This window comes from Nannospalax galili, unplaced genomic scaffold, assembly GCF_000622305.1.
Source record: "Nannospalax galili isolate Female #2095 unplaced genomic scaffold, S.galili_v1.0 scaffold155, whole genome shotgun sequence".
NCBI lineage: Eukaryota > Metazoa > Chordata > Mammalia > Rodentia > Spalacidae > Nannospalax > Nannospalax galili.
The window spans coordinates 2,001,892-2,017,392 of NW_008339923.1; the positions used below are offsets into that span (position 1 = coordinate 2,001,892).

Below are 15,501 nucleotides of genomic sequence, written 5' to 3' on the forward strand. Positions count from 1 at the left end.
CAAAAAAAAAAAAAAAAAAGTCACTTGATTTCCCAGTTTCTTCCCAAGCCAGACAAATTTCTCATCATGACTGGAAGAGGTCTGAAACATAACCTGGAGTCTGGAGGCTGCTGTGGGGTGTGAGGGGGCAGGAAGGGGGTGGCAGCTTAGCATGTCCCTTTCCTAGTGATGGCAAAGGGGGAAGCCACCTTGTCTCCCAGTCATCCAGGCTATTCTTATATGGCAACTTTGGCCAGGTTTCAGTTGTGATAAATATATGGAGCACAGAAGAGGGTCTCATAAATAATTGACTTTTTTGTGCCAAATTTAGAGTCATAATTTTCTTGCGCTTTCTATGAATGAAGGGATAAGTTTGTCTTGTGTTTACTAAACACATTTGCATTTGCTCTTACGTTATATGGTAACCAAAAGGAGTAACAAAAATTTTGTGTGGGAAGTATCTGATTGGCATAAAGTATTTAAATGAGAACTTTCTGGTAAACGTGATCAAGAGAAGTCTAGAGAAACAGAGACATCTGACCTGATTCTCATGTTAAATATGATCAGAGATTCATGTAGGAGGATTTAATTTGGATGGAATTTTAATGCATTTCCTAATTTTAACAAAGGTGTAGATCTAGGGAAGATAGCACACCTTTGTGCTAAAATTTTATTATTTCATTAACTTAAATAGCAATGAAAACAATACATTTCAAAAGAAGTTGGTGATATAAAGAAAACACCTGACTGAAATACTGTGTATATAAAAACAATTTCTGTAGTTTCTCCATCTGATTAATTGGTACAAAGATACACTTAGCAGATGACTCCTCACAGCACTGCTTATGGAGGCAAAGTGCGATCGTGTCAGGTTCGTCTGAGTGTACTGCTCATGCCTTGCTTCTTTAGTGTGTGATGAAACAGCAGGAGAGGGACTTCATGAAGCCAGGGGTTTTGTTTTGCCCAATTCCACATTCCTATTGTCTGAAAATATGCTCATCACATGGCAAACAAGCATTAATCATTTGTTAAATAAATGAGCACTACCATGTAATGAAACAGCTCATAGCTCTGAAACAGGATGAAGTGGCTTGAAGCATACTAACATGAAAAGATAGTCAACAAAGCCAGGCGTGGTGGTGCACGCCTTTAATCTCAGCACTTGGGAGGCAGAGGTGGGCCAGCTTGTAAGATTGAGGCCAGCTTGGTCTACATATCTAGGACTACAGGGAGACCCTGTCTTAAAAACACCAAAGAAAAAAATCATAGTCAACATATACTTTTGAGTGAGAAAGGCCAAGAGATGACATATTCAAGGTGCAATGCCAGTCTGTGAAGAGAGAAGATAGTGCATGCATGTATGAATATGCACAAATTTACATTGATGTAGCTAGATATTTATCAACATTTCTATATGCATATTTGCTTTTGAGTGTCTGGAGAAATGGCAAATATCTGGAGGAAATGCTTTTGTTGAGAGGTAGATGGGTATAGGTGGGAGGCTTTTACTTTCAACTTACATGATTTTTTACTGTTCGATTTTTTTTCACAATTAGCATATGCAACTTTTATTTGAAATATGGTTTCTGTGGAAAAAATCCCTAAACCTACAATTCTTGCAGATCTTGTTCTCTAGACCTCATGCTGTCTTTATGTGGTCTCAATCTGAAGGTGATGCTCCATTAGGGACGGAACCTCTAAGGGATGGCTGTTAGCTGGATGTTGATGAATCTGGGCTGCAGAATCAGAAATTAGAACATTGGAAGAATCACATTAGAGAATATACTTTGCTACTTGATTTCTGTGGCTAGAATTTTATATCCAAAGTTAAGAACATTTACATGTGACTGAATGCAAGGGCCCATATGCTTGGTGGCAGTCTGTACCACTTATTTTCAATGAAATAAAATAGCTTATTTAAACTTTGAGTTTCCCCCATTGGGTTCAGTCAATTCAGCTGTTTATCCAGCAGCACCCTGTCTAAAAATAGATGGCATGACATTTGTGGGTGCTTTAAAAAATATCCATTGGAGGGAGGAGCAGAACTCTCACGCCACATTTATCGTTTCTATTATGTAAGAATGGCAAGTTGTTTTGGAATGAAGGCTTCAGAGAAAATAACCTCTCTCAACACATAAAGAACAGCCCTTCTGGAATCAAGGCAAGCACTGGCCGTGTGAGGGCATGCCATCTGAGTGGCACTATTTGGTGTTTATAATGAATGTAATGGAAATCTAACAATAGCATATGGAGATTTTTCTCTTGTTCTACCCCCTCATCATATACCTTCCAGACATCATTATCAACTACCTACTGTCTGCTCTGTGGTAAGCACTATCAATAAAAAACTCAGTATAAAGCTGACATGGAGTATATTTTACAGAACTGTGTAATAACATTTGTACCAATGTGCCGAAAGTAAGATATAGTTGATATTGATCTTAAGCCCGTTGTGCAATTCCATAGAAAAGTGAGACAAGAATGAAAACAGGTTGAACTGAAAGAATATTGTCATCAGAAATTTCAAACTGAGTCGATACACAGGAGTCTGAAATATTAAAATCGGTGTTCCAATCTTGGCAGCAGCACTGGTGGCCAAGGATAGAATCAGGAGGAAATGAAACCCAATGCATCACTTTCCCATCCAGAGAGATGTACCTATCTTGGCATCTTACTGATTTTATTTATTAAAAAGACACACTTTATGAGGAAATTGCATTTACTGGTAATATGAAAGAGGAAATCAGGTCTGTGTGAAGGACCTTAGTGTCCTTCACTGGGCAGCAGCATCTCGATCTTCCTTTATAGGAGTTTTCTCTGAGCACTCATCAAAGGCAGCAGGATTAGATTCTTCTTTCTTCCTGAAGTAGCCTCACCCTAGAAGCTGTCACTCACACTGCAGGTGGATGGATGGGCCCACTGAGGAGGAACTGTACTTGCGCCTCATGGTCTGTGACTTGAATACTTTGCTTGTTAACTAAATCAGATTTGCCACCTGCTCCTGCCTGATGTGGCCAGGTGACCTGAGGCCATCCCTCAGGCCAGGTTAAGGGGAGAAAGTCCCTTCAGAATCCGCCCCACAGGGGCAGCCTGAGTGCCCACCTGCTGGATACATTGTCTCACCACTCTTGTGTTTTCCCTTTCTTAGATTCCGCAAAAGCTCTGAATGGTCTGGGTGCGCCCCCCCCCCCCCAACTAAGAGCAGGGATTTTGTGTTTTCTTTTTAGTAGCCTGGTCTACTTCTGAGCACTGGTGGCATTTTGTAAAAGTGATAAATACTAAGGATGAACAACATAGCAGGATCTTGGGTCCCTCCGGCTACAGGAGAACTCAGAAGGAGGGGATAATAAATCAGTTTTGAATACAGAGGCAAGACTTTGCCTCTCATTAGATCCAAATGCTAGATGTGAAAATGTTCGGTAATAAAATGGCTCAGGAATCCTGTGCCATGGAGCCAAGTATGCAGAACAGGTTTTCAAGATGCATTTTCTAACTTCCTTCCAATTTTGGGTGTTATGATGTAACAGGATTTTGAAATCCAAGCATATGTTACTTTCTTTCTTCTTTCATGTTTAAGCCTGCATTGTACCGAGGTAGTTCACCTTGTTCAATAATGTAGAATGCTTCTTTCCTGTAACTTTAGTTCTTTTACTTATTTATTTTAAATTCATCTTCACTTAGAGATGACCCTTAGGCATATTTCCCCTCTTACCACTCTTTTCAGTTATATTTGCTGTTGACTCAGGTGTGGATATATTAATTTTGGCAAGCAATGGTCATTATGATTCCTATAATTTCTACAAATGTTTCCTTGTTCTCATAAACAAATCTTTCAAAAGTATTGAATTATAAAAACATTACACATATTGATAATTTCATTTTCACTTTGAGTTTTCAAGAAAATACTCTGGACTACAAAAAAATCACAGACAGTGATAAAAGCAAACACTAAACATTTTTTTTAAGTGAGATATGACATTTCCCTACTACTTATTTTATAACAAAGCAGTAATGGTTGCATCCGCTTATAGATTTTGAATTGAACATAACAAATTTATGCTTTCTAAAAAAAGGTTGTGAATTTGCAGTTACTTCCTGTTGGGAGGAATTTTGCTCTTGGGAGGTTAGTTGTGATGGAAGGCCTTGCTTTCTTTAGACACTGATGAGGGCATCATGAACAATGTTGTTTTCTTTATCGTATGATAACTGTGTTCCAGATTACAATTAATGAATCAATTCATTCATTCATTCATTCATTCACTCATTCATTCATTCATTCACATGTATTGGGTGGTCCTGTATGCTAAGGACTGAGGGAGCAGAAGGCATTCATAGACTGGTATTTGTTCCCATGGATCTTTCTGTCTGTTGAAGGCAGAGGTGAAATTACTTCAGAGGAAGGATAAACAGCACTCAGATATACTGTAAATTGGTTAAAAACCCCACCCAACACACATATATCTACAATACCGGCATAAAAAGTAGTTCAGTGTTCCTTGACTTGAAACTCGAAAGACAGGGAAGACTTTGCAAACTAGGTAGAGGGAGAAGGAAGGGCATTACAGGAAATGAAAGGAAGTGTATAGAGTTATGAGAATATGTATTTTTCCAGCATAATATACAAATTATATACCATATATAAAGAGCTCACCTGAAATAAACTATACTTCAGACCTTGCATGCCTTGAGAGTCCTGCTAGAAGCAGATTACACAGAAACTATTCCATGTAAAATGGTCTTGACTTGGTTGAAAGACCAAGACGTTTTTAAGAATTTCATTCCCTGAACTGTCTTTGTATCACTAACGTGACACTATAAACAACAGAGTGTGATTCTTTTTGTTTCTGGGGCACAGGTCCTCCTCTTTTCTAAGGTCTACACTGTCTGCCTAGAGAAATTCCCCAGGCAAGGCTTGTTTTTCTTAACTGATCGTTGTCTTCTGAATAGGACATTCACCATCTCCTCCACCACCCAGTACTGTCACCTCATCCCCATCCACTACTCATTGTTGCCCTTCTCCATAAGACCTTACTCATGATGTTCAAGATGCCCACAAATGGCTTCGCCCTCCGATGGACTTTCTCTGAGTATAGCCACCCACCCCTCCACATATTCTAACATGCACTGCACACCTAGGGGACCTCTCCACCCCAAACCACTACTTCTGTAATATCATCTTTCTTACATTAATGTCTTTTTCCCTTTATCAGCTCATTTGGTGAGTCATCTTTCATTTTCCCAAATGTCACCAGCTGTATTCGTTTCCTTTGCTGCTGTATCAAGTCACCAGAGGCTCTGTGACTTGCAAACACTTATCCTCTCACAATTCTGGAGGTCAGAGCCCAAAATATGTTCAATGAGCTGGAACTAGCATATGAGCAGAGTTGAGTCTTCTCTGCAGGCATGAGCATGAAGTCTGCCTCCTTGTCTTTTTCACTGTCTAGACCTGTGTTCCTCGGCTCATGGATTCTCCTGTTATCTTCAAAACCAGGATTTCAGCATCTTCAAATCTCTCTGCACTTCTTTGGCCAACTGGATTTTTATGGTCAAAAGTCTCTTTACAAGGGAACTTATGATTAACTTAGGGACTACCCAGATAGTCTAGTGTAATCTCCCATCTTAAGATAATTAATAAGCACATTTGCAAAGTTCTACTAACCATGCAAGAAACATAGTCTCCTGGGATCATAGTATGGCCATACTGAGGATCATTATTTTACTGTAACCACTCACATCATTACCATCATCAATTGACTACTCTGTGCTAGGCATCATTTTATGATGAAGACATCATCACTATCTCCATTTCTCAAATGAAGAAACTGAGGTACAGAAATGTTAAGTAACTTGGTTAGGTCCCATAGAGGATTTCAATCTAGTTGTGTCCAACTCAAAAGCTTTTGCTCATTCACAAACCCTGTACTTATCTCATGTTCTGTGACTATTTACATCTGTGTATTGATTTGAATCGCAAGGGTTCTAATCATTATCATGGTCAACATAAAGTGAAAAATTTCCTAGAAGTTGTACATCTTCCTTCCCTGGCTATACTTCTAGGTTTTTCTCCCACAGAGAGCACTGCTAATTAAGTGGCTGGGTACTAACAAGCAACAATTTGCTTTTCCAGTGAAAGAGCAGTAGAAGTCCCCTGGGTAGGCTGGCATCAGATGGAGGTTAAAGAACATTGGGAACTGACTGAGTTCAGGCAAAAGTGTCATGGAAAGGGTAATCACAGAGCAAGACCTGGGACACGATCCCTGTGACAAAGGACAATGGGAATGAAACAGAAATGGAAGGCTCAGCTACTTCCACTGTACAGAAAGCGAGGAAGCCTGAAGCCTCCTGTAGATGTAGGGCTTGCAGGAGAAAGCTTGAGGGTAAAGAGTGTGATCGCACAAAGAAAAGTACTTCCAGATTAACAATAAGAGAAAAATACACCCAGGGCAGGGTGGACTGTTGGACACCAGAAGCAAAGAAATTCTGGTAGCTAGTGAAAAATGAAGGATTTTTCTATGATCACTACAGATTATTAAGAATAAATCTTTTTCTCTCCTTCTAAGGCGGCAGTGGGTCATGTGGTGAGTAGAAAGAGCTGGCTCTTGGATTCCAATACTTTGAGGTTCCCATTCTTTAATAACAATGCCACAAATGGCAGCTGTCTCATTTACAGAATGTACATAAGAACATGAAGATGAAAGGATGGATGTAAACCATCCTAGCACAGCGTTTGGAGGAATGAATGACACAGTTTCTGCAAGCTCTGAAGACAAGAGGTAATAAGAAGCCACTAAGCAGTGCAGCTCACTACTTACATATGCAGATAGCTTTTACCGTGTGGGGGGCAATGTGTTTGATTATGGAACATAGCTATGAATAAGAGGCTGGACATCTACCTTCATGGGACTAACAAGCTAGAGGAAGAGTCAAACAAGGAAATGGGCCATTCCACATACAACAGCAAAAAGCACAACAAAGAAAGACGGATGCTGGTAGACATAATGGAAGGTAGTCTTTGTGATGGTTGGTTTTCATTGTCAGTGCGACTGTTTGGAATCACACAGGGACACAGGGAACACATCTTTAGTGAAGGCATTTCTAGATGATGCCTATATGCAAGGGAAACAGACCAGGATGGCTGAAGTGAGCGTCGAAACAGAAAGTCAGGGAATGCACCAAGGAGGGGTCCCCACGTATGTTGTAAGTCATGTTCAAGATTTTTTTTTTCCCCTAGGAGTAAAGAGTAACCATTTAATGAGTGTGTATATTGTGTGTGTGTTTGTGTGGCAGAGAGAGAGGAGAGAGGAGGGAGGGAGGGAGGGAGAGAGAGAAAGAGAGAGAGAGAGGGAGAGAGAGAGAGGGAGAGAGAGAGAGTCACTATATTGCCCAAGCAAAGCCTCAAACTTACTATATGCCTAGACGGGCCTTGAACTTGGACTCTTCCTGTCACAAACTCTCAAATCTCAAATGCTGGGAGTTCAAGCATGTACCACCACGTTTGTCTCACTGAATGATTTTTAAGCAGAAGGTTTAATGATCTATATGTCAGAGACTTAACTAGACAGTTGCAGAAGAATGAAGGGCAGTAGACAAGTTGTATAGAGTCTCTCCTCATTCATTCATTCATTCATTCATTCATTCATTCATTCATTTTCTACTATGAGAGCCATGGAGACAAGAATTAAGTGTGAAGTAAGAGGAAGGAGATATCAAGGCTAAGCCCATGATCTTGATAGAAAAAAAGGGATGGAGGCTATTGAAGGAGAGGGAAGGGACCAGCAAGATGGAGGTGGGAAGGGCCAAGGGAGGGTGGGCGTGAATAAGAGCAACACACAATGATATGTATGAAGACATCACAGTGAAACCCATTATTTTGTACACTAACTAAAAACAAACAAACAAACAAAACCAAAAAAAGAAAGAAAAATAAAGGAGGCAGGCTGCAGTGCCATTCGCAGGAGTAGGATGCATATGGTGAGGGGGTTTGTATGGAAGACATTGACTACAGTTGGAGATATGGTATATTTTGAATAATGCATTTATTTTTATATCCTGATATCCTTGGGCTCCCCAGTCTGTGAGCATAAATGAGGTCACATTAACATAATAACCAAACCCAGTGATATTTTAGCCTCTCTCATCTTTGTTCTCCGGCGAGTTAATTCTGTTTGTACCCAAGAATGGGCTTCATGTGTATTTGGAACAAATCTGTTTGCTACTTTCTGTCAGGCTGCCTGGCCATGGTGCCAAGAACTTTTTATGATGGTGGGCCATCTGTAAGAAGGTCCATTTGATCACAACTGCCTTCAATTCCTGGCTGCTCCTGATCTTTATTTGTGTGTGTGTGTGTGTGTGCGTGCGTGTGTGTGTGTGTGCGCTCATGAGCACATGACACAGCATGCATGTGGACATTAGAGGATAACTTGCAGGAGTTGGTTTTCTTCTTCCTGTGTGGGTCTTGGAGATTGGCTTGGTGGCAAAGGTGGGATGCTGCTTTCTCTTGATTTTCTCCATTACTTCACTAAAAGAGTTAAAGCACAAGTGTGTAAATAACACATGGCTCCCATGTGACATTACCAAAAACACTTTAAAGGGCTGAAAATTTTACATCTTATGGTCACTGCAGTGGAAAGATCATGAAAAGGACGTGAACCAATCTTCTACATTTTCACTACCAAGTTGGTTTCAGGAGACAGAGGTGGATTAAATGTCATGAGGGTATTGGAGTCCCTCTTCTGAACAGGTGGCAGGAAGTTGAAGGTCAGAATTGGTGGTTACTGAGGGTTATTTTCTACTTTCTGCAGTATCACAGGGACACACAGGGCAATCTACAGGTTCTGAATTAATGACACTGGAGAGAAGGGAAAGTGGGAAATATGATAAAGAAGATAACGAAGCAAAAAAGTGCCTGGGACAGTGACGGAAAGTATGGAGAGAAGAGGTGTAAGCAGAAAAGGGGGTGAAAAAAGGAAAATAAAAAGAACACTTTTCAAATCCCGCTCCCAGTGCCTGAGCTTTTGACGTAGTTTTACAAACAGAATATCTGTGAAATTGAGCATATTTTAAATCTTGAAATATAAATACGTAACAGATGTCATATTGTTCTAAAAAATTAACAGTGATATGCTAAAATTCCACACCCTATTTCTCCAAGGTTTACTAAATTGGTATCTCAAGAGAAATGTCTAAAATTGTAGGTGGGCCTTGGATGATATTTTAGGTAGAACTGAGTTACTCTTGGTAGATAAATACTTGTGTTCAAACTCTTAGCATCCTGTTTATAGTTCTAAGAGCAACAGACATAGTGAGCAATGTAAAGGGAGGAAATGAAAGATCTTAGTGTGTAAAGCCATTGTGATATTATTGAAAGACGTCCACAGAGCAAAACACCTAGAGTTCACAGTTCATTTTCCATGCAGAAAAACACAGTGCAAAGTTGACACAGTAGGGATGGGAGGGATAATTCCTTTCTATTTCTCCAATTTTTCTCATGTACTTTAGCTGTTTATGAAAAGACTTTCTGAAATATCTTTTGAGGTCACCTACTTTGAGAGAATCAAAAATCTCTGCTTTTCAGGTGACACAGTAGTGAACCCAGGATAGCTAAAAACACAAACCTTAATTATATTTTCCATTTTTGCCATTCTTAGAGAAAATATTACAATTTCTCCTCGATGTTGCTAAACCAGTGCCAGTTCTAGGGATTTTTGGTATGATCTGAATAAAAACCAAATCCCTATGTTAAACACCGAAAAGCAGAATTGCAAAATGAAGCCAACCTGGTTAATTGTCTCATTGCTTTTTGTTTCTGAGACAAGGTAGTGACAAAAGTCTCAGGTCAGTCAGGCAACTTCTATGTCCATGAACTTCATGGACAAGTAAATTTTCCATGTGAACCAAAATCTTTCCAGTCATATCAAGAAAGTTACCAAAAAAAATCTTACTACCAGTATGCCGCTATTATCTTGGAAAAATAAAGCCCACCCAAACCGAAGCTGTGGAATAATTTCAGCAAGTGAAAAATTACTACCTTTTCTAGAATAACATGTACTTAGAAATGAAATGACTCAGAAACCAATGTGATGTATATAGTCTGCTTTCTTCAGAGCCAATTTCAGCATCAATTCATATTATATCATGATAAATATCTTCAATAATCAGTGCTTAAAGAATCCAGTCAATCTCTGCTGAACCTAAATATTTTCCTGCTTAACTAAATTCATTCTGTACTACAGATGATAAAATATTATATGGATGTTGTTCTCATTAAAAGCTGGGTCTTTCCTCCACCCCCCTCCATAAACATTCTCATCATGAAAGAGTATAGTTAGGAAACTCATTATAAACATTTCATCCCAACTTCATAGGCAAAACAAAATGTTAAATTAGCTCCATTATGTTAAAAGAAAAGCTATAGATGAGCACAGAAATCAAGCACAAAGAGACTATTTCTTTTTTTACCCCTTAGCCCAGAATTGTTATTAGCTTACCTTATTAGCAGAAACACCAAACAGAATGCCCTTATGAAAAATTAAGTTCATTATTCATCTCAGCTTTGATTTGCTGTGGTGCAGCTGAGAGCCTTTTGCTTCTCTTTATGATTTGCCGAGGCAAAGTGGGTGAGTAAGGCAGTAAACACAGGGCTGGGGGGAGGGAGAGTGAGCCGCGATGTGCTCACAACTCTAGATTTGCAACTTTACATTTTTCATTCACATGAAGACACAAATCTTTTCATGGAAGATTATTACTTAGGTGAATACTCAGTCCAGATTTTTAACCCTGTGCAACTTTTTCTAGTAGTGCAGTTAGAAGGCTTGCAGATCACTGTCCTGGCAAAATGACCCTGCTCTCTTTGATCATCTTGGTGAATTCTTGGGTAATATTCACCTTGCAGCACATGGGGGGATTATATTCCATCACAGGGATGTCCACATGGGGTTACTGATTCCTTCAATTTGCAAAGTGGGGGATATCTGCTTGTCTCTCAAGCCTTGAAGAGGTAGATGCAGTTGCCACTTTTAAAGATAAGTGTGTACACAGAAAGTGAATACAGCATTCACATAACAAATACATAGAGGCCCTGGGGATCCAGGAGTAAAATAACAATAGATATATATTCTCTGGATGTCAATCCTTTTTTTTTTCTTCTCAGTAGAAGAAAAGTGATATTGCTCAATTCAGGAATTTTTCTTTAAAACAATGAACATTTTAGAAAGCTCGGGAAAACACTTCCCATCTTTAAATTTTTTTTTCTAAGAAGAAACATCCCTGAACATACATGTTTAAGGTGTGTGTGTGTGTCATGTTTCTAGATGGAGCAAAGGAACAGCAATGGCTTACTCTTCCAAATGTTTACATCATGAAACTTCAGCAGGTGGTATTTATTAAAATGAAGCTTTCTTAATTGAAATCTCCCATCACAATAGCAAGAGCAGCTCTGGTTGTCAACAGGCATGGATAATATGACTGAGCAATGTAAGCAGGTGTGTGTGTCCAACCTGTACCCTGTGTTCTGCATGTGACACAGAATGGTGATGAATATGGCCCAACACAAAATAGCTCACTTACTTAAAACATGAAATTTTAGGGGGGATTTTTTTGGTAACTTGATTGTATGGTTCTCAAGTGTGATATTCATGGATGATAATATCATTCTGCAAAGTTGAGGCTGGCTACGCCTGGAGCTCTAGAGTGAAGACTTTGTCATCCTTTTTGTTCTTGTCACCTATAAAGTCAAATTTGAGAGTTCTTCTCTTCTGAATTAATGAGTATTACTGCCCTTAATGAGAATGACCATTTTGCCTTTACATGTTTAGCACAGTGTTATGACATAGTCATTAACTCTTGGATATATTCCAGGAGAAATGAAAGTAAATATCCCCCACAAAAATTTGTATACAAATGCTTTCATAGCACCATTATTCACAACAGCTGAAAGGAGAAACAGCCTTAATGGTCCATCAATTGATGAATGGATAACAAATTATGCAGTATGTCAGTACACCGGAATATTATTTGGCATAAAAAGAGAAATAAAATACTAGGCACGGTGGTGCTCATCTTTAATTTCAGCACTCAGGAGTCAGAGAGAGGCAGATCTCTGTGGGTTTGAGGTCAGTGTGGTCTATATAACAAGTTCCAGATCAACCAGGGCTACATAATGAGACCCTGTCTCAAAACAACAATGACAAAAGAAATAAAGTATTGATACATGCCAAAAAACTGTGTGAATACTGAAAACAGCACGCCAATTGTAAGAATCTTGGCACACTGGGCTGGAGAGATGGTTCTGTGATTAAGAGCACTGACTACTCTTGCAGAGGACCCAGGCTTAATTCCCAGCACCCACATGGCAGCTAACAACCATCCGTAACTCCAGTTCCAGGAGATCCAACACCTTTTTCTGACCTCCATGGGCTCATATACTGGAAATACAAATAATAAATAAAAGATTTTAAAAAAGGTCTTGGCACAAAAGATCACATGTTTTATGATTCTATTTATCATGAAATGTCCAGGATAGCAGACTCTATAGGCACAGCACATGGATTAGTGGCTGTGTTGGGCTTGGGGCAGGACATACTGGGAAGTGACTGCTAATGGGTACTGGAGGATGAAAATGCTTTTATAGTAAAAGTTTGGTGATGCTGTATATCTTTGTGAATATACTAAAATTAGAGCACACTTAAAATAGGTGAACTTTATGGTTTGTGAATGAAAATCCTCTATAAATGAAAATGGAATTGTCTCCTAATGGTTATTTTCACGTGAATTACCTAGATCTGATGAATTCTGTAAAAGGAAGACAGGAGAAGTGAAGGAGGAGAAAAAGTGACTCCAGTCTTAAGAGAAGCTCTTCAGGACTAGAGGACTGAGGACAGACCCAAAGAACTGGTTGCATTGGTGTTGCATTGTTTTCTTTCCTTCCTTCCTTCTTTCATTTCTTTATTTCTTTTTCCTTTCCTTCTTTCTTTTTCTTTATTTTTCTGAGATATAGTCTTACTACATAGCTCAGGCTGGCTTTGAACTTGCGATCCTCTTGCCCCAGTCTCATAAATACTAAGATTATAGGCATGTGCCACTGTACCTGGTTTGTAGCTAATTTTCTTTTCTCCTTTTTTCTTATTTTCTGTTTTGTCTTTTCCCTCCCTCCTGCTCACCTTGCCTTTATCCCTCTATTCCTTCTTCCCTCCCTGCCTTTCTATTTTTTGCTGCTGTACTGGGGATTGAGTACAGGACTCTGTGCATGCTACACAAGTGCTTTACCATTGAGCCATCCCTAGTCATTTAAAACTTATTTTTTAGGAGCTGGAGGGATGGCCCAACGGTTAAGAGCACTGGCTGCCTTTCCAAAGGATCAGGGTTTGGTTCTCAGCACCTACATGGTGGCTAACAAAGGTGTAACTCCAGTTCTAGTGGATCTGAAGCCCTCTTCTGGCCCTCTGAAGGTACTGCATGCATGTGGGTGTACTTACATCCATGCAGGAGAAACAAAATAAAATAAAATAAAATAAAATTCATTTAAGTTTTGAGACAGGATCTCATTAAATTGTCCAGGTTGGGTTTAAAGTTACTGCATCACCCCGGAAGTCCTTAAACTTGTGATTCTCCTGTCTTAGCCTTTCTAGTAGCTTGGATTATAGGCACCACCAGTCTTCACAATAAGAAAAATTAAAACTTCAAAATCTGAGAGAGTGAGAGAAAGATATGGCTGAGGAGGAAGAGGAGGAGTCAGAGCAGGAGGAAGAGGAGGAGTCTGAAGAGGAGGAAGAGGAGAATAAAAAGGAGAATAGAAAGGCAAAGGGAGACCCAGAAGATGGAGATTTGCTTTTCTCTTTCTTCAGTACTAGAGACTGACTCTAGAACCTTTTGTACTCTACCATTGGGCTATACCCCTGGCGCCCCAGACTTGTTTCCGGTAATATGAAAGGACAGATTATTCAGGAGGCAAAGCAGGGTCACAAAACCTAATCATAACATTATCAAATAGTCTAGCTGTACATAAAATAAGAAATTCCACAAAACCAAGAGAACTGTAAGATGAGGTCTCGAACTGTTCAAGTAAGGACACTTATTTTAAACATGATGGATGGATTGAGAAGCAAGGAAGAGTAGAGGTAACTGTGTCTACAAGAATTTCCCCCAAAGGATTAAAGCCCAGAATGAAAGGAGGCCTATACATTTTTTTTTAAACAAAGGCTTTAAAAAATATATGACTTGAAAGAAGTAGAAGAATAGGGAAAATCCAAAGGCTTGGTCCAGATGGTATAATGCGAACAGATGATGATGGAGGAGGAGGAGGAAGAAGAGGAGGAGCAGTGGGGAGGACGGAGGGGAAGGACAAAAATCACAAGCTGTCAAACGTTTGTTTTTCTGCTCTTCTCTCTCAAAGGACATAATCTTCAGACTGAAAAGGGTAGAGGAGGAGCAAGGCGAAGAGAAATTTGAACTCTGGAACTTCAGGTACTTGATGACTTCACTTAGAACTTCAAAATCAAACTCTCTCTGCTTCCATCTCTACCCTCAGAGTAAACAGTGGGGAATTTAGAGTTCCCCACTTCAGTGAATAGAGCCACCATGTCTTATAGAAGCCCAGAGCATAAGTGTACTACGGATACTTCCCTCTCCCTCTCCATTCCCAAGTCAAAGATTTGGGATCTCTGGAAACTATCTACTTGCCTCAGCATCACCACCATCATCTTAGCTCTTTTTTTGTTCTCATTTTTATTCTCTTGAGACAGAATCTCACTCTGTTGCCCTTGCTGATCTGGAACTTACTATGCATCTCAGGATGGGCTTGAACTCTCCTCAGCCTTCCTGCCTCATCTCCCAAATGCTGTGATGACAAGTTTGTTCTGTCACACCGAGCTGTAGCTGCCATTTTGTCTTCTCACTAGTTCTTCTCTTTCTTGTTCTTTTTATGCCATGCAAAGGGATGGTTTCAGGAAATATCAACCCCCTTCTCCCTACAGAACAAGGATGTAGATTTAAATTTCAAAAACAGTTTCTGGGGTCTTGGATGAGTCTTGTATATCCTTCCCTTCCAGACTTAATCATTAACCATGGTAGAGTCTCAGCCTTTTTTAGTTCTTGGTTTTGCATATGTTTGTTCTGCTGAGCCAGGATTCCCAGACTCACTATCTAATTTGTGCCTGTTCTTCCTTCAGCTCTCAGCTCAGCCATTACTCCCTAGGTTATGTTTTGATGAATTTCTCATGAATATACTATCACATAATCTTTGCAGTAGTAAGCAAAATGATTGCTTGGGAGAGACATTTAATTAGGAACAGAAAGCTCAAAAAGGTACATGGGTCACTCCATTCTTGAATCTTTAAGAAGATGTCCTTGGGATTAGTCTCTTAATTATACTTTGTCTTAGTTTGTTTCTTCATTGCTGTGACAAAATACTCTGACCAATACCAACTTGGGGAGGAAAGGGTTTATTTATCTTACATATCCTGGGTCACAGTTCATCTGGGAGCCCAAGGTAGGAACTCAGGGCAGGAACCTGGAGGCAGGAGCTGG

The 15,501-nt window shown here is 39.7% G+C and overlaps 1 protein-coding gene across 10 annotated transcripts in view; it reads right to left on the bottom strand.

Moving 5' to 3' along the window:
- The window catches only part of Dlgap1 (DLG associated protein 1), a 1,065,856-nt gene that overhangs the window by 337,956 nt on the left and 712,399 nt on the right, over positions 1–15,501 (bottom strand). Inside the window, exon 1 of one of the 10 annotated variants that reach the window (XM_008834629.2) lies at positions 10,467–10,588. The exons of 8 other annotated variants lie outside the window; for them this stretch is intronic. In XM_008834629.2, coding sequence (XP_008832851.1) covers positions 10,467–10,517 — 51 coding nt within the window. In that variant the 5' untranslated portion in view covers positions 10,518–10,588. Of the gene's footprint in view, positions 1–10,466; positions 10,589–15,501 lie in introns of those variants that run through there. One more of the 10 variants, XM_008834632.2, reaches the window with a different exon arrangement.